General features: G+C 35.7%; 1 protein-coding gene across 7 annotated transcripts; it reads left to right on the top strand.

Annotated features, from left to right (window-relative positions):
* The first annotated feature begins 481 nt into the window (after positions 1 to 481).
* Positions 482 to 18,311, top strand: LOC108375195 (E3 ubiquitin-protein ligase ZNRF2-like). 7 transcript variants are annotated; one of them, XM_017631301.1, is made up of 6 exons: positions 482 to 499; positions 7,893 to 8,195; positions 14,686 to 14,781; positions 17,722 to 17,827; positions 17,892 to 17,963; positions 18,119 to 18,311. In XM_017631301.1, the coding sequence occupies exons 2-5, from the start codon at positions 8,126 to 8,128 to the stop codon at positions 17,947 to 17,949; spliced, it is 330 nt and encodes a 109-aa protein (XP_017486790.1). In that variant the 5' UTR covers positions 482 to 499; positions 7,893 to 8,125; the 3' UTR covers positions 17,950 to 17,963; positions 18,119 to 18,311. The 7 variants fall into 7 exon arrangements, with proteins under 7 accessions (XP_017486790.1, XP_017486789.1, XP_017486787.1 ...); XM_017631300.1 differs by lacking the exon at positions 482 to 499 and adding an exon at positions 517 to 622; XM_017631298.1 differs by lacking the exon at positions 482 to 499 and adding an exon at positions 629 to 764.
* The last annotated feature ends 703 nt before the right edge of the window (positions 18,312 to 19,014 follow it).

Raw genomic sequence — 19,014 nt, 5'->3', positions numbered from 1 at the left:
AATAATTTTCCTTTTACTCAAATGGGGCAGACAAACTTGGTGAATCAGTAATTTTTTCTTAAGCCTATAAAAAATCCGTTAAATATTCCATTTATCTGTCAGGTAATAACTACAAGCATTAACATTTTTTACAAATTAAAAGATCTTATGGGGAAATAAATCAACATGTTTGTTTACTTTTCGCCTGTAGTTGATAAGATATCTGTGTTAAGATGGTGGCTCATTGCAGGCAAACATTCGCATGCATTACATGGCGATGCCGAGCAGCTGGCAACACCGCCAAATCACTTACGACCCCTGTGTGTTCGACAGTAGGTAGTCGAGTAGTACGATAAGCAGGAAGAAGGTAGGAAGGCGGGCAGCAGCCAGTCAGCATGCAGCGAGAATCAACGTATACAGGAACAAATACAACGCAGAGCGATTGAGTATGCGAGTATACCCACGACGAGCAGATACTTCTTTTAGCGATTTCTTAAGTTTTCCACAGAGATACCATAAAGTACATAAACGAAATTGGTTTTGCGGTGGTCATTGTAGGTGTTTTGTCGCCTTCGTGCACTCGCATTTGTCTTAATAAATTTAAATAAAAGTGAAAAGAAACTGAATACTAAAATACTAGTTTGTATGTATGCACGCCATAACGGGCAACGAGCAACATTCTAGGCAAAACTAGTAGCTGCGGGAAATAAAAATTAAAAAAAGTCAAGTCCGATAAGGAATTATGTGCTAGAAAAACAGGAGCTATCGTGCAAGCAGCGTAATCAGTGGGTTCCGTGACCAATTTAAAGGGCAAAAGATGCATTCACAAACATACATACATATGTATGTATATGTACGAGTAGGCTTTGTAGTATCAGCTATTGAAGCACAAGCAGCTGATTACAAGTGATAGCAGCAATTAACAGCAACGTTAGGCAGTTAGTGTAGATTCTCTGACCGATAGACAAACTGTTTGGACAAGAGGTGGCCGCCAGTGAGGGGTGGTGACTCTTTGCCACAACTCCGCATCAGCATTATGGCTGTCGGAGCGAATGAAAGGCCATCAAAGCATCGACGACGATGACGACGACGACGACTACGACGGCGACAACATTTTCAAGTGATTGTTTTGATGCGTGTTTGACATGAATGTGTGCATATCTGATTTGCAAGTCCGTGGGTCTCTGTTGACTCAGCTGGTGGCTTCTATTAATGTATGTAACCACAAAGGCTGCAATATACATTTTGTGTGTTTGAATTCAACTTCTCACAGCGGCACTCCGTTGGTCTCAATATACGCACATCAAAGTTGAAATCGTGAGTTGTTCTTATTAATGTCGTTTTGTTCACTTAATTAAGGGTATGTATTCGTGTTCATTTTCTATAATTTTGCCTGTAGGGGCAAATTGAAAAAAAATCTCCACTTCATGTATACACATGCAGAGTAAACCGCTTTCGCTGCTGCACACCTATCCAGTGCTGCTTTGTTTTTTTACCGTGGGTCATGTAACACTTAAATGTGGATAAATCAATATTTGAAGTACAATACAATGTAGCGCACAGTGTACCTACATACATACAATGTCTAAGTGAAATTTCTGTTTTACCTCACATCTACACCTTCTACTAACAGAGCAATACTAAAAAAAATTGCTGCATATATTGTGAAAAACTTGCTGTGCCAATACTTTTTGCCAGCAGCGTAAATAATATTAAAAAATATGTTTCTCTTTAAAACGACAGAATCTTAAAACTTAAAAAATGAAACTGAAAGAGAAAAAAAATAATTAAAAAAGTAAAATTATTAAAAAAGAAATATAAAACAAAATAAGTTCCTACTTAAAAATTAAGAAAAATATAAGATTCTCAAAATGAAATTATATATGAAATATATTTTTCTTTTTAAAAGAATAAAATTTAAATATGAAATAAAAAATAAATAAATAAAACAGTTTCGTAAAATTAAATAACAGTGCCTTCTACGCACAAATACTTTGGAGGGGGCAATGAAAAGGCAACATTTTTTGTAGAAAAGAAAGCGCCAATAGATTTGCAAAATAAAAAGTACGTTCGACATAAAATGCATGTTTTCTTCGGTTTAAAAATTCGTTCAAAAACTATATTAACGAATGGAAATTTTAGTAACATAACATCAGTTAACACCATGTCAGATAGTTCCGCTGATTAAACAAAAAGCAGAAACGATTTCTACATTTAAAAACTTGGAAAATTATCCTTAAATATTTAACATATTACTACAACTAATTTTATACAAATAGTCTTCCCAATTCGCAGAGTTTAGCAATTTTGTAACCCAAGTCATAATTCACTTTTGTTTTTTTGTAACGTCACGCCAGCGCATATGTTTACTAATATCTTTAAATCTCTACTACCAACGGTTGTACATTATTTTTTACCGAATAAAGGGTTATTTAATTACTATGTAAAAACCTTTTTAAAATTTTGACTTAAAATTTTTTTTTTTTGCATTTTAGCATACCGATGGACCTACATACCCTAAATTTTTCTAAAAATTCAGAGAAAAAGTTTAAAATTTAGCTGAAAATTTGTAGAATTTTTCTAAATTCTGCATAAAGTTTGAAAGTTTGAAATATGTGGTTTTGATTGAAGTATCAACCATATTTGTATAAAAAAATAAAATTTAACTTAACAAAAACACCACGCACTCACTTTTTCATTTTTATGGAAAAAAATTCAAACTTCGACTGGGAAAATGTTATAACAAATTACAATACTAAAAAAATTATATTTTTTTAATTTGTATTAAAGCCTGTTCTTTTGCCAAGAAAAAGTTCTACAATAATTTGTTTGTATGAAATACGGCCAGGGAATAATGATACTCATACGCCACATCGTACATGGCGTATGAGTAACATTTTCCATGTTAAAATTTGAACAAGTAACTCCTCCAGATTACCACTCTTTTTACCTTATAAATCCTAATTTTTTAGATTTATGGTTGTAAAATTAATGATTTTTGATAATAAAAGTGAATAAATAAAATTTAGTTTTTTTCCAAATGTGCTTATGCAGGTAAAAATAAGTTAGAGGTTAAAATAATATTTTTAAAGCAAGCTTTCTATAAGAAAAATAAAGACTATTAAAATAATAAAAAGTAAATTGCATTCTCCAATAACAAAAAAAAAATAAATTCGGTCATAAGATTAGCCAACGGCTTTAAAGAAAATAAAATTTGACTGCTGTCAGATAGGTGGATCGACGATATGTTTCAACAGTAAAAATAGCGCGGCCTCCTCTCGATATTTCTGTTTTAAAACAGCTTTTTTAACATAATCTATAGGTATAGATGTGAGGTTAAGAAGATAAATATGAAGCAGAGCCAAATTTTTATGTTAAGCCCATGACAACTCTCTGACATATTTTATGGTAGTTTTTAAACAAATCTTGCCTAAGCCGTTGGTGCAAAAAGCTCAACCAAGTGATTTCAGAAAGTTCTACGGCAACCTAAAAAACTTGGAAGTCGTATAGGACAAGGTGCGGGCTATGCGCTGTAGGCACCAAAACTTTCCATCCAAACTCTCCTTTTATTTTGACTGAATTGGGAAAATAAATCTGCCCACTTCCTTGAATCGTCCGCTTTAATCGCTTTAGTTGCGGACAGTTGAAAGTCGAATCAATCACTAGCCAAGTTTTGAGCATATCACTATGAGCTGTTCCTTTCCAATCGAGGCAAACGTTCAACACTATACTTCGTCATCAGCTTCCATTCAATTTGAAAAATTGCTCGATTTCGCTTTCACTCAATATATTCGGAGACTGCCCAGTTTCCCTTCCACCGAGTTCAATAAAGCACGCCAGCAGTTTGTCTTCTTTGCCAAATGACGCCAAATGACGCCAAGTGGAAATGTCAAGTGAAGCCAAGTCCGTCTCCACATGGTCTTTCCATCGCAAAGGAGTCCTTCATCTTTCTCTGTTACTTTAAGAATTTCATCGTTAATGTCCATTCGTACGACGGGTTCGAGCCAGCTTAGACTTTATCGTTGTAAAGCGAGTATGGCCGATGCTTAGATAGCCTTACCAACTTCTCGACGCCATATTTAATTAGCTCTGCTGGTAGGTCGTCGGCTCCAGCAGTTTTGTGGTTTTTTCGCCGTATGATCAATTTGATTTCTCGTTTTTTTTTCGAAATGGAGACAGCCAAGTAGCTTAACTGATCGGGACCCGGCGAAGTCGATCAGCCTCAGTCTGTTATGGCACGTTTGGAAGGCAGAATTTTCCATGGAACAGTGGAACCAAATATCCCTTCCTTGCCTACCCCGGCATTGAAATGGCCGATCACGATTGCCATATCGTGATGGGGGCCGAATTTGTATATGTTGGCGATCATAGAAGATATTCTTAACTACCTCGTCGTTCTTTTCCCTTGGGACGTAGGCGTAGATGAGCGAGATGTTGAAGAACCCCCGATTTGATGTGGATTGTGGCTAGGCGCTCGTCCGCCGGAGTGAACGACAGAGCGACGGAGTATCTTTCCCACCACAAATCCAACTTGCCCGACCGAATTTACGCTCCATTGCGTGACAGCTGTAGTAAACATCGCAAGACCCTACCTACACCTTCCTTTTCTCTTGCCCCGGCTATCACATTTCTTGGATGGCGGTGATGTCAGCCTTGGTCTTCCCTTAGATATCAACCAACCGGGAAAAGGCACCTTCTCAATTAAGGGTCCGAACATTCCTGGTGCATGCCCTAAAATCATAGTCTTTTAAGCATTTGCTGTGGTCCCGCTCCAAAGAAGGGGGTATCATCCAAGGCTTGGTTTTTGTTTTCATTTGGAAGGGTTTTTGCGTAGCGCACGCGAGGTTTTGCCCCGTCTCAGTTTAGCTCGCTCCGAAATGGATACGCTGCCCAGAGGATACGTGGTTAAAATATCCGGGCGGCGTTGTGAGATGCGATTAAATCGTACGCAAAAGGATCACTTCTGGCCACTCTCTGGGGAATTATATCTAGTCAAAAGCTTTCCTTACTTGCGTGGACTTCTGCGTACGGAGTCATTATAACTGCTGTCTTGCATATTTAAATAGTTACATGCCACTTTACCCCACTGTACAACACAGACACATTCACGCAAAGGCAAATATTATATCGGTGGGAACGCTGACAGATATTTACATACAAATCTATAAATAAATATATATGCATGTGTATTATAATTTGTATGTATGCATGTACATATGTATATTGAAAGCTAGACATGAAAACAGACAATCGCAGTACTGGTGATTCTTTGATTCGTAGAATACAAATGCATATCGTGGTCAGTGTTGCCACACACAAATTTTTTTCCCACCAAAATCCACCAAAATCTACCAACAATTTTTTTTTGAGTTTTTAATATTTTTGTTTAATGTTAAGTTTATTAAAAATGTAGATAACTTAACATCTAGTAAAACCAAGACACAGCTAGTAAAATAAAAACAAATTAACTGCGTATAACAATTGATTTTACTATACATACTTATCCGACCTAAAGAGATCTACATATTGTAATCACTCCAACCTTAGGCAATTCAAAAATCTAAGCACTTTGGACTGTGGCATATTCCAAATTTGTATATGGAGAAGAAAATCGTTCTCCAAAGGGTATCAGTCTACGATACATTTTTCGTGAGCAGCTACATAGAATATACTCTGGGGTTTCTTCCTCCAGCCCACAAAACCCACAGTCCGTCTCTACAGAAAGCCCCATTTGATTCAAATGGTACCTTAACGTGGAGTGTGCTTTTAATTAGCCAGTAAGAGTTCCAAGTACAAGGAGTCTTTCGCAGTTCCTCCTGTGAGGAGTTATGAATCTCTTTGGTTGTCTTATCTTTTCCTTCCGCCATTGGGCAGCAATCTGAAATTCTTCTTAGCTCCTATGTAGTTCTGCAATGTATTTTTTAGATGTACCGCAGAATGGTTCGGGGGATCATGCAAGCGCATTTCGGTTCCACGCTTTGCGAGACAGTCGGACCTTTTGTTGGCTTCAAACCATTCATGTCCCGGAACCCACCTCAGCGTTGCGCTACAGTGGGCTCCAGGTGGTTCCAGACGCCACAAGCCTTGATGCAGTTTTAAAAGAGTATTATACGGCATTTAACACTGTTTCATTGTCACGAAACCTACCAAAATCCAATCTAGCCTACCGACCTACCAAATGGAAAACAACCTACCAGTTTTGGTAGCAAAATTTCATGTGTGGCAACACTGGTATCGTGGTGGTAGTAGCGTGTACTAGTCATGTGTGTCTAGCCAGCGCACAACTGTGGTGTTGTAAAGGGGGAGTGGGCGTGCTAGTGTGTGTCTCAATTAGCATTGTCGACAACAACAAAGAGTGCCGACGACGACAGCGACAACTACAACCAGACCAGCCAAACCAGTCCGATGTCCGTCATCATCACTCGCGGCAGCAACAGCAGCAGCAGTTACCGCAAATACTAGTCTGTTGGCAGTCAGTCAGTTATTTTACTCCGAGTTGATCGGCGAATTTTCGAGTGCGAAAAATTCGATTTTTCACAGCGGACTTTTGTTTATTTATGTGCAAGTGAATTTTTCTTGACGTAATTTTTTATTTTCCTTTGCTGAAAATCATTGTGACCTATACAAAAATCTGTACGTTTGTGCTTCGCGAATTGTGCGTAGAAGTAGTACCTACTTGCATTTGAAAATAGTTTCGTTTTTGTTGCCGTTAAGTGATTTAATTTTTTTTCTAAAACTCGTATTTGAATGCAATACACACAAACACTTTAAGGTCCGTTTCTGACGTAGATATTTGCATCGACTGCTCGGTCAATCGTCTCACTACATTGGTTTTTTAGTTTTGTTGTAATTTAAAAAATTTTTTTTTAGTCATGTTTTTTTTTATCGTTTGGGGTCACCCCTATCAGCAAGTTTGCCACCAACATTGCTGTGTCTGCGTTACGTGGTTACTCAATTTCATAATTTCGTAATTTCGGGCTATTCACCGCTCCACGCGTATGGCGTAGAATCCGGGAAGTGCGCTCAATTGCAGCCGCGTCACACGACCGCTGCCGCCGCCGTCACCGTGTTTTTTTTAGGGAGCGTTGAACGCCTGCTAAACAGGAAGACGGCAAGGCGGACACAAAAACGCAGTCATGCAATAACATACGAAAGCAACAACAAAAAAGGCAATCATTCAATTGAACGGAGACAGAACAAAGCACAGCAAGGCAGGGTTTCAGCGCCAACAGAGCTTTCGCTTTTGGCAGAAGGTGGAGCTGTAAGGCGGAGTCGACGCTGAACCAGTCAGGCAGTCGACCAGCCAGTCCCGTGTGGTTGCAATAAATGCAGTTTATGTCTGTCCGTCTGTCCCTCCGTCCGTCCGTCCGTTTGCCCGTTCGCCTATTCAACCAGCAACACCATCGCGCGCACTTCACCCACCCCGCCACTGCTGGCACTCGACTATATATATTTGTCGTGCATTTGTTAGTATGTGTTTATGTGCGAGTGTATACATATATACTACATACATTCATGCGCTCTTTTCGCAATCGCGGCGAAGTGTTTGCGTAAGATAAGGCAGCTGTGATGAGAACGATTAAAGTTGGGAAAGGTCGGTGGGTCGAGCGGAGTGCGCTGTTGATCCATTGATACTAGCCTATATGTATGTGTGTGTGTGTGCATATGTGTGTGCGAAACAGCTGAGGAGTAATAGTGCAGGCGGTGGGGTACATAGTCAGAAGTCGTAGACTTGCGTGTTTACAATATTTAGAATGATCGCGAGAAGTGAGCGAAAAACAGTCACGGCCATGAACGAATTATTTTCTTTCTTTTAAGTAGTCACATACAGACATATGTACATACATACATGATTGAGTGTATGTTTGTGCACTTTTTCAGCGGTCTAAAATTTGTTTTTCTCACGTATGCAGTACTACTTAACTTCGGTGAACCGCCAGGCAAAGAACAAAGACAGTTACCACAACAAAAAAATTGGCAAAAAAGTTTTTTCTTAACAAAACCCCAGTGGCAAGCAACCGCACGCACAGAAGCGAAGCGAAAATAAGAACTAAACAATTTTTAAAAGCTAAGAGATACAAATTAATAAACTAAAAAATTATCAATAAAGCAAGCGACATAATAATTAGCAACAACTAAAGCAAACATGGGCCAAGTTTTCGGCAATCCGAACAATGTTCACGGCGAATATCCGGCGACCACAAGCAAATATATTGGTAAGTTTTTGGCGCAAGCAAGCAGCCATAAAAAAGATAGAAAACAGAATCGCAAAACTATGAAAAATCGAGAAATATAAATACATAAGCACATGTCCAAGTACATACATTAGACCGTTGGCAAATGCAATGGAAGTAGTATTAATTAAAAAAAAAAAACGTGCTAAGACTAATACATACAAGAATGAGAGCAAAGGTGAGTATATATGTATGTAGATGAAGAAAAAGATAAAGGCAATGATAAACATAAAAACAAAGATGCGTAAAGATGGAGATAAAGGTAAATTTAAACACTTTGTTTTTGATGATTATTTGATTAAGGTCAAAGGTGAAGGTGAATATGTAGATGAAGAAAAGAATAAACACAAAGGTTAAAATAAAGATAAATGTTTGAAAAATATTAGTATGAGAATAACGGCAAAGGAAAAAGATTAAAAAATAATACTTATAGAGAAAAGGATATAGATAGAAACACTGGGCACTCACCACTTATATACTCACCACATCTAAACTTACCACGCCTTAACTCACCTCACCTAAACTCACCACATCTGAATTAAAAACACCTAAATTCACCACAACTGAACTAAAAATACTTTCCGTTGGGTATGCCCCACACCTGAACTCACACACCCAAACTCACCTAAACTCAGCACATCTGAACTTACCACAACTTAACGTATAGTTGCTTTTTTTAAATACTTCTACTGGAATAATCGAATTTGGAGAGTTTTAATTTACTGATATTAGGGTAGTAAGTTGGGGCGATAAGAACTGAGATCTGATGTGTAAGTATTAGAATGAACTTGAGGTCATCGGTATATCATACTTTAACCCTTTCAGTACAATTGTCCAATATATTGGACAAACTTTTTTTGTACCTAAAGCTCTTTTTTTTCCTTAAATAAGAGCTTTTGTTTAAAAAAAAACAGTTGCTTGGAGAAAAGTATATAATTCTTATTTACCGCATTTCTTTTACTGCATTTTCGGGATGCAGTTGACCGCGTTTTTTCACTAGAGTTAAAAATTTCCCAAAAATCGATATTTTGTAGTGTAAGATGTACGAACAAATCAACTATTTTTCGGTGGAATTGAAATCCGGAAAAATGTGAAATTTTATTCTCAGTTTTTAAATATATTTCGCAAAAGAAAGAAAGAAAAATTATTGATATCACTTCCCTGTTTACAAATCTAGAGTACCGCTGTCCAAATGGAATGGACGCTGAGTAACGGTAAAACTAAGAGTTTCATAAAATTTTTGATTGTATTTGTGAAAACAATGACCCAAAATTAGCCGGTAAACAAATTTTCAGATCTTTAGCTTCAGCGCCTGATGTTTTGTACTGAGAGGGTTAAGATTCAGCTGTAAATGCCGAAAATATTTATGGCACAAAATGTAAAAAGGTGTCGCCTACGTTCGGCAAAAAAAAAACAATTGTTTTCGAAAATAGCTTGCAAAAACACTTGAGACTCAGGGGTGTACGGTGACCAGGACTGCCAACTATCCTTAGCAGCTATGAGTGCCAAAAAAGGTGCCATACTTTTTAATCCGTCCCATTTGGCAATAAAATAAGAACCAGACTTTTGAAACAAAATGGCAATGCCAAAATAAGATAAACCAGTTGTATAAACTTTAGAAATTTCAACATTTTAGTTGAGAAAAAGAAGTGCACTCAAAAGATTTCACAAAAATATATAGAAATATTACTATTAATGAAAAATTAAGTAAAATATGGTCAAAAATGTCACGGTTTGAGCCAAGGCCGACCATTTCCCTGGTACGGTCTGGTACATACATGCATATATTACATATGTATAAAAGTGCTAAAAGGAATGAGAGAAAATTTTAAAATCCGTTTAACGAACATAGGTTTGTGTACTTAATGACTTATTGCGTATATTTGTGCACCTGTTGGTATCTTCAAACATCGCACATACATACATATGTATGTATGTATATATGTATGTAGATACCTATTTACCAACCTATACATATGTAGTTCATAACGATCAATACCAATATTCACTCAAGTTGGTATGCGGGGGAACACACTCTAATCGGCTAACTAATAATTAGAGGCAATGACCGCAATAATAAATCGATTTATCAAAAAAAAGTCAAAAATATTTATACCGTAGATATTTGCGTAGATTTTAAATGAGAAATTACTAAGTGTTAATTTTTGTTCTAGAATAGATCGCAATTAATGAATATTTGGGTGTGAACATATTTTTCTGTTGGTTTAAGTGTTATTTTCTTTTCTTGGCAGCGATGCCTGTTTACTCAACTCGATTGTAAAAAGATAAGCATCAAGCAAAACAAAACACAATGTGATAAGAACTTTCTATATACATACATACATATAAAAAACAACAAGTCATTCAGAAGAAATGTCGGTCTAAAATACGACGCATGCATTTATTTTGAGTAATTACATAAAAATACATAATTCAAGTATGTCTATATGTATACAAGTGTGTGCATTATTAATCATAGGTTCTCGAAATATTTGAATTGCTATTTCATAATGTAAATCCCTTTCAAATTAGAAGTGTTTAGGTTTTAACTGAGCAGAGGAGCTTTGTATTTAACTACGATTGAGCGAGTCGTCGAGCACGCGCATCTACTTGGAATTCGGTTGCAGATATAGGCACATGCATACACTCCAATTTCGAATGACAACTCAGGTGATTCTTATGTAAAATTATTTTATGGATCCGGATATTAAACTGTAAACCGCAGTTTGACTGTAAGCAGCCAGCGATCAGAAACTTGTCGTTAACGGGCTATAGAATCTCCCCAGTGGTCATTTTGGTCATCGCATTATTTCTATCTGCGGTGAGCAACATCATGGAAAGAGATTTAGGAAGACCTGGGTCAATAGACTGAGCAATGGCGGCTTGAAAAAATATTGAATGCTCTTTGCGGCCAGAAATAAAGCCCCTAATTTTTAATTCCTAAAGTCATATTTAATGCTTAAATTAGTGGTGACATAGTCATAGCCATATAAATCAGCTGTTCCAACCAACATTATGGCCAACACTGTATTCGATTAGTGGTGCCACACCATAACGCCATAGCCATAACCATAACTGATATTTAAAGTGCGAGTAAGAACGTGTTGCCATCCGTAAAAAAGATATATTGTTCGCATTCAAAGTTTTGGCATAAGTCTAGAATATGAACCATTTAGGTATGCCTAAACCAAAAATATGGCTCGATAGAACCTCTCACGCTGATTTCAACTGTTTGCAAAATAATTTGGTGCAAAAATATTAAGAAGATATGAAGGTTAAATTAAATTTTTTTGTTTAATTTTTTGAAACTAATATCTTGTGAACTACATAACCGATTCAAAAACTAATGATGTCAAAATAAAGACAATTAATTTACCTTTCACTTGATGTACATAATTTGTATGCTTTTTTATACTTTTCATCCAAAAATACTAAAAAACGGAAAAAATTCGTATTTTTTCATAAAATAAATTTTTTTTAAACAAAATTTCATAATTAATGCAAAAGAAATTTATATTATTAAGAAATTACAATAATTACCTTTAATTTGATGTACATATTTTATTATGATCTGCTGTTGAGTTTTAAGAATTTAGTGTTAATTTAATGATAGTGAAAGAAGTTCTTCGCAGATATACTACGATATTACCCATTTTTCTCGTCTGGCAACACCGACATTGTTGATTACGAAAAATCAGCTGTTTATGGTTATTATACCTATAATCGATGATAGTTAATGTGCTTACGCTGCCAAAGCACTAAATAGCATTTCTACATTCCACCCTTAAGTCTTCACTGCATTCCATTTCTGGGGCCTTACAATAAATACATCATGCCTGTCTTAAATGAACTCTTGCTTAGCTTTATGACTTGTTAAAGGAACAAAATACTAATTGATTCTTATTATCCTCCTAAAACGATTAGTTTTACTGTCGATTCTCGTGAAACTAGTCCTACCTGCTTACATGTAATAAAAAGGTGGTACATACGACTTAATAATTTCTAAAATCTTACTTTCCGAAAATTACCTATGTAACCTTAATTATTCCTTGAATCTGCCTAACGGATCTCGTCTCAAAGTAGAACGGCCCTTTGAAACTTAAATAGCAGCCCTCCTCTTGGTACAGTCAATCTGGTTCTATTTATATTTAAGTGTACCTGGTTCAAAATTCCGCACAGGATAAAAAAGATACCATGCTGTCCAGAAAAATATTTTTAACAAAATAAGAGAATGACATATCTCTCAATTTGACCAAAAACATTTTTAATTGATTGAAAACTTTTGGCAACTACATCGCTGCTACTAGCACTGATGCACAAATCGACAAACGTAATTCACGGTGATTTCAAAAATGATATTGGTTTTTTACCGGTTACCAATTTCCAAAGTGCCGGGTTTTTAGTACCGGTTACCAATTTTGAGAAAAGCAAAAGTTCACGCGCATTGTTTTATTATGGTTATTTCAGACATGAAATCGCCTTTTTTTGTAGCGGTTACCAATTTTTAAAAATCCGCATACTTTCTACCGGTTACCAATTTTTAAAAATCCACTTTCTTCCTACCGGTTACCAATGTCGTAAAAAGCGGAGTGATCCAGCCCATTTTTTTTAATTAAAATAATAATATTTTGCTTAGATTTCTCTATTTATTAGTAAGAATTAGTAACCTGTACAAAAAAAAAAAATAATTTCTTTTTTGAAATAACAATAATAATAAAATTGGGATGACCACTCCGCTTTTCTTAAAATTGGTAACTCGTACTATGAACTGGCGGTTTTCGAGATTGGTAGTTGGTGCGAAAAACCGATTTCATTTTTGAAATCACCGTAAAGTAATCTTTGCAGTAGCAAAGTTTATTTGTTAGTAAGAATTGGCAACCGGTACAAAAAAAGCAATTTAATTTTTGAAATTACAATCAGCTTTTCTTAAAATTGATAACCGGTACTCAAACCCGGGGTTTTCAAAAATGGTAACTTGTGTAAAAACCGGTTTTTTCACATTAAGTGCTATATTGACGGTACTAAATATCATGTAAAGAATTAGTTCTTAGAAATTTATTAAAGCAAATCAAAGGAAAGAAGACATAAATGGAATTTCCCTTCCATATAAAATTTGCATTTTAAGTTTACTAGAAGCACGCATTGTTTTCGAAAGGGTGTATGTGTGTATGTATGTATGTGCATAAAGTTATAACTAAAGAGATTAGTGTACCATCAGCTATTACAATTAAATTTTTTTTGTAGAAAAAAGGGTTTTCTACAAGAATGAAGTATATAACTATGTATGTATGTACATAAATTACTAAGTAGTTTTGTTCTCAAATTAAGTCAAAATAAGTAAATACATACATATGTATGTACAACAAAAAAAAAAATAACAAAAAAAAATGCTGGACAATTCTCCATGATACAAACTTGTTTAACGGGCAGATTTCAATGTGCGTACATGCATTATTAGAAAAATTAATTCTAATAATTGTATGTAGAGCAATTTATTAAGCGTCTTAGTTAATATGTATAAGATTGTTTGTAGCCAGAGCCGCATGTGACCTTTAAAAAAGATCAGATAGCAATTGTAGAGTTAACTTTATACCACGAGTGCTGTGTCTGTCTGTCCGAATGAGTGATCCATATGTGTGCACGCTCAACTCCATTAAATAACTGCATACAAAGTTCATGAGAACATTTGGTTATAAAAAAAAAAATCGCATGCGGACTGTATCCAATGGCTCGTGAGTTGGTTCGCATTCACTTTTCCTGCTCAACGCAGTGCTTAGTCATTATAACTTAATATCTATGGATGCATGTAGTTCATGCGAACTGAGCATACATATGTACATACAGTCAATCAATAAAGTTTAGGTACAGCGAATTTTTTGCAATACGGGCAAATATTTAATTTTTTGCAAATTTTTTACAAAAATTGGGTTAATTCTACAACAAAAACCTCAAAAATCAGATTTCCAAACCTTATCCAAAATTAGAGAATATTCTGCAATTTTCATTCAAATATTTCACTTTTTATTTACACGCTTTAGAAAAAAATTATCAAACATTATTTTGTATGGAGAAAATGAGCGACACCTTCAATAGAAAAATTTGCCAACCTCAGACTTGCACTTTGTTGTACTAAAATTGTATGGGTTAAAAAAACGGCAAACTCAACTTTTATCTAAAGAGTGTAAATAAAAAAGTGCCATATTTGAATGAAAATTTGCAGAATTTTCCTTAATTTTACACAAGGTTTGGAACGCTGATTTTTGGTGGTTTTGTAAAAACTTTGCGTAAAATAGAATATTTAAGAAATTGTTGCTGTATGTACAAACAGACAATTGCGCATTTAGCATTTACGTCATTGCCAATATTTTACTAATACTTATTAATTAAGTTCATACATAAATCCATTCTTGCATGATAACTTATTTTTGTGACTTTTTCTAAAAAATGTTCGTTTTTTTATTTGTACTTTCAGGTATTAAGTGTCCAGTATGTAACAAATTTGTGTTGCCCGACGATATTGAATGCCATTTAGTTATGTGCCTCACAAAGCCGCGACTGTCATACAATGGTGAGTGTGTTTATAATTGATTGCATATAACAGAAAAAGCAACAATGAGATCGTATCATGTAATTAATGCATGTAAAATCGAGTGTATTAAACGTGTTATGTTTTTCTTTTTTTTTAATTTATAAACACGTACATATATTAAAATTGCATACTCAGTCATTGGGCAGAAAACTTCATTAGCTATCTAAGTAGTTTTATTAATTTAATTTATGCAAATGAAGGAAATTAATAAAAAAATATTTTTTCTTTTACATTTTTTAACTATGTAAAGTAGTTGTTACATAATAAAAACTTACAGCAATTGTAAACAAGATCTCACACATTGTTTATCTTCTCACACTCTTGCTCATTATTATTCAATAGAGTCGCTCTATAATTAATTTCAAGTTACTGTCACGGCTTTGTTCAAATATGTATTACCCGTCATGTTTTCCTTTCAATCATTGTTTTTAAAAAGCAGTAAAAAATTATAAAAAGTGTTTTTAACTTCTAGCAATAATATAATAATAACCGTTAGTTGTAGGAACTTAAAGACAGGTTTTTAGAACTAAAATCAAACTTCTACTTGAAAAGGCACATTGTAATTTTTTGAGACCCACGCTTAAAGCTTACTTATGAGCACATGGAGGATCGATTTTAAAGAAAAGTGGTGAAAACGAAGAGACTACTTTTCGTTCCCACGACAGTCGGGTCTACATAACTGGAACGACCCAAATCTATATCCGGCACAGGACTCTCACTTTAGCTGACTTCCCAAAAGCTCCTTGGGAGACTTTCATGTTGGTACAACAACAAACAGGGGCTACCGTTTGTTGCGTTTTGCGTNATAGGGTTTGTCCATAAGGACAAGAGCGTTTGTTGAGTGGGGTTCAGTGGGCATGCCAAGAGATGTCTCGAGTGATGGGGTGTCTCTCCGCATGCAGAGCACTCGTTTGGCACATCTGTGCTTACTCTTCTCAGGTACAAGTTTTACCTGATGCAGTAACCAGAGCGAAGTTGGGCAGGCGAAGCTCTCTGTCTCGTCCAGGGCTGGTGCTTGTGTGCCCCCAATGGCATTCATAGGTCGAGAGTCTATATAACTCGAGACTGTCTCCCTGTGATTCCCGTTCAGGGCCTGTCTGTATGCTGTCGGGTCCAGAGATTGCTTTATTAACCTCTGGACTTCGTCCGTTAGTTCATATAGATGCCTTCTGACATGCCGTAGCGAGGGTTCTTCCGCAAGCAAATATCTGTTCGGGTGCTCACGTCGGTGACACCCTGCCAAGAGTTGCTTGCAGAGCATTGTGTTATGCTCATTAACTGGGAGCATATGAGCCTTGTTGTGCAAGTGATGTTGCGGCGACATCAGAAGGCATTCGGTCGCTGTCCGAAGTGCCGTGCTTTTGCAAGTCTGTAGCTTCGTCCACTGCATCCTGCTAGTTCGCGGCGACCACGCAGGTGCTGCATAGTTCGGCGAATTCCCTTGTACGTTCGCAACAAGTTTTTTTTGTCTTTGCCCCAGATGATGCCGGCTAGCGACTTGAAGACATTATTGCGGCTTTATACTTTATTGACAATTGCATTTGTATGCGCCGAGAAGAAGGGGAGCAGACTGTCGGAAGATTACTCCAAAGGTTTTTCCGTTTATTCACCGTCGGGATTGGTTCGTCATCGACGTGTATACCCAGCTGCAGTCCAACCTCCTTCGTCCAGATTGTAAAATGGGTTGCTGAGGATTTTTTAGGGCTCCTTGCAGTGAAGAAGCGAGAAAACTCAGAGAGCATAACAGACAATTGAGACTCCCTCTGGTAGCTAAGGGAGCCAGTTCTACGTACCGAAATGACTCGGGTTTTACCCGACAAAGGGCTGTTGTCTCGGCGATCTAAGCCCGTTTAGGTCGGTGAAATCTCTCTCGAATCGGTCAGCATCTTCCGTTTGTTCTTTCGGGGTCAATTTATGAAACTTTCTTTAGGGGTCAATTTATGAAACTAAAGGTTCAATAAGTCAGTGTGAATAAGTTATAGACAGTTGAAGAAGGATGAGCGACTAATAGCTATTAACAGTCGCTTATTGAACGAGAAATCGACATGCACAATACCATGGAAAAGCCATAATCGAATAATAGTCGTTTATCTACTACTAGTCGACACTCGCAGTAGGGGTGTTAATTTTCTGAAATCTTAAAATTCGGATTAAGTTTTGATAATTAACAAACATATCTACATATGTATTTTCTTCCATAAAAAAATCTGAGAATACTTTCATTGGTAGGTATCTTATTTTATACCAAAATGCTACTTCACATTACAACTTTCAAAAATTTGGATCCAGTATAAGGGGAAATAGCTTTTTTTCGAAAATACCGGAGATGGACGGGGTTACCGTCGCCATTTTCAATACCAACCTACATTGGATAAAGCACAAGCAAAAAAGTCACCTTCAATATGCCAGAAAAATAACGCACCGATTCATACCACAAAAGCTATAGAAAGAGGATAACGAAGCAAGGTCTTACATTTTTCACCCTCTTTACCAGACCTAAGTTTATTAGTCAGAAAATTCATTTGATGATTCTGATGATGACATCTATAATATGCTTTTGTAGGTTCAATGTAATCCTTTTCGCTGTGCCTGTTAAAAAAAAAATATGCATATTTTTTATTTGGCTTGATAAACAGACGCATAAAAATCAAAGTAGCCAAGCGATTTTCTTTGCTATCGCCACAATTTTTAAAATTGATCATTCTTCGAAATGAGATAAAAATGAAGCTTCTCCAATGCCTATAATAGAGATATAATCCCGGTTCTTGAAGATAAATAATGTGCTTATGCAAGTTTGTGTTTATTGTGTAAACTTAAAAAAAAAATACATTTACTCGCCCAGCTCTCTTTATTCCAAATCTTTATTTAAAAAAAAAATTGCATTTACTAATCCCGCTTTGTTTCTTTCAAATCTTTCAGAGGATGTTTTATCCGATGCCAAGGGCGAATGCGTAATTTGCTTAGAAGATTTGAATCCCGGTGATATTATAGCGCGATTGCCGTGCTTGTGTATTTATCATAAAGGGTAAGCATTCTCTTATTGTCTTCTTTCAAATTTAAACTAATAACCGCTACTATCTCTGTTTTAGCTGCATCGATCGATGGTTCGAGGTGAATCGATCTTGCCCCGAGCATCCCGGCGACTAGTTAAACCTAACTAAGTAAATTAGTCAATAACTTTTAATACAAAAACAATTACTCAAATTTATAATAATTTTTCTATTTGCTTTTTTTTCTCTCTTGTTTTTTGTTTTGTTATATTTTCTTTATATATATTTACATATGTATGCATATTTTATTAAAATTAATTATACAGTTTTAGAGAGGGTAATGAAACGGAATCATAACTAATCAATCTATTGAGTAATAATGAACCTAGTGATATAATCTATATTCAGAAAATATTAAAATAGAAATTAGTTGTAAATTCTTTTTTATACTGTGACGTAAAATTAGGTGAACATAATAATATATAAACTTTAAATGAAAAAAACCCAAAAAAAAAACAATGAGAACTTAAGGCAGAAAAACGAAAAATTTAACAAAAGAAATATAAAACAAAAAATAAACCATTGTAATAAATGCAAACATAAAAAGCATAAAGCATTAATTGTATGTTTGTAATTTCTGTGTGTCTTATCGTTTATATATATATATATATATGCAATAGTTTTGTTGTGATTTAAATTGTATTTTACATACAAATATATTATGTGAAGTCGAGATGTGTTAAGGGCATGCGCAAACATATATAAATAATTGACAGTAGAGATGATACTGACGCAGCAACAACTCAACTTAATTCAAATCAACTCAACTCAACTATAAAAGCTTAAACAGACGGCAGTTAATTCCCGAGTTGATACGGATCAACGCTGCCGTCTGTTTATGCTTTTATGCAGCCAACAGGATAACTGTAGAATCATGTTTTGTTCCACAAAACTTAACAAAACGAACACCAACAACAGCAACAACAATAACAACGATTAAGTATGATTGACAGTAAGGATGGAGGCGCTTATAAACAACAGACTACAAAGATTACAAAAAAAAGGTGCTGCGCACTGCAGCCCAGTGTGCGTTAATTATTTCATTGTGATTGTCTATATTAAGTTTTTTGTATGTGATTATTGCTCATTTCACGTTAATTGTTTTCGATTTGGCTTAAATTGTACACAAAATACTTGCATACATACACGCAAACAAAAACCA

The sequence above is a fragment of the Rhagoletis zephyria genome, unplaced genomic scaffold (genome assembly GCF_001687245.7).
Source record: "Rhagoletis zephyria isolate East Lansing unplaced genomic scaffold, Rhagoletis_zephyria_1.1 Rzeph_scaffold_08613, whole genome shotgun sequence".
NCBI lineage: Eukaryota > Metazoa > Arthropoda > Insecta > Diptera > Tephritidae > Rhagoletis > Rhagoletis zephyria.
The sequence above is the reverse complement of the archived record's forward strand: the minus strand, read 5'-3'. Positions and strand labels throughout refer to the sequence as shown.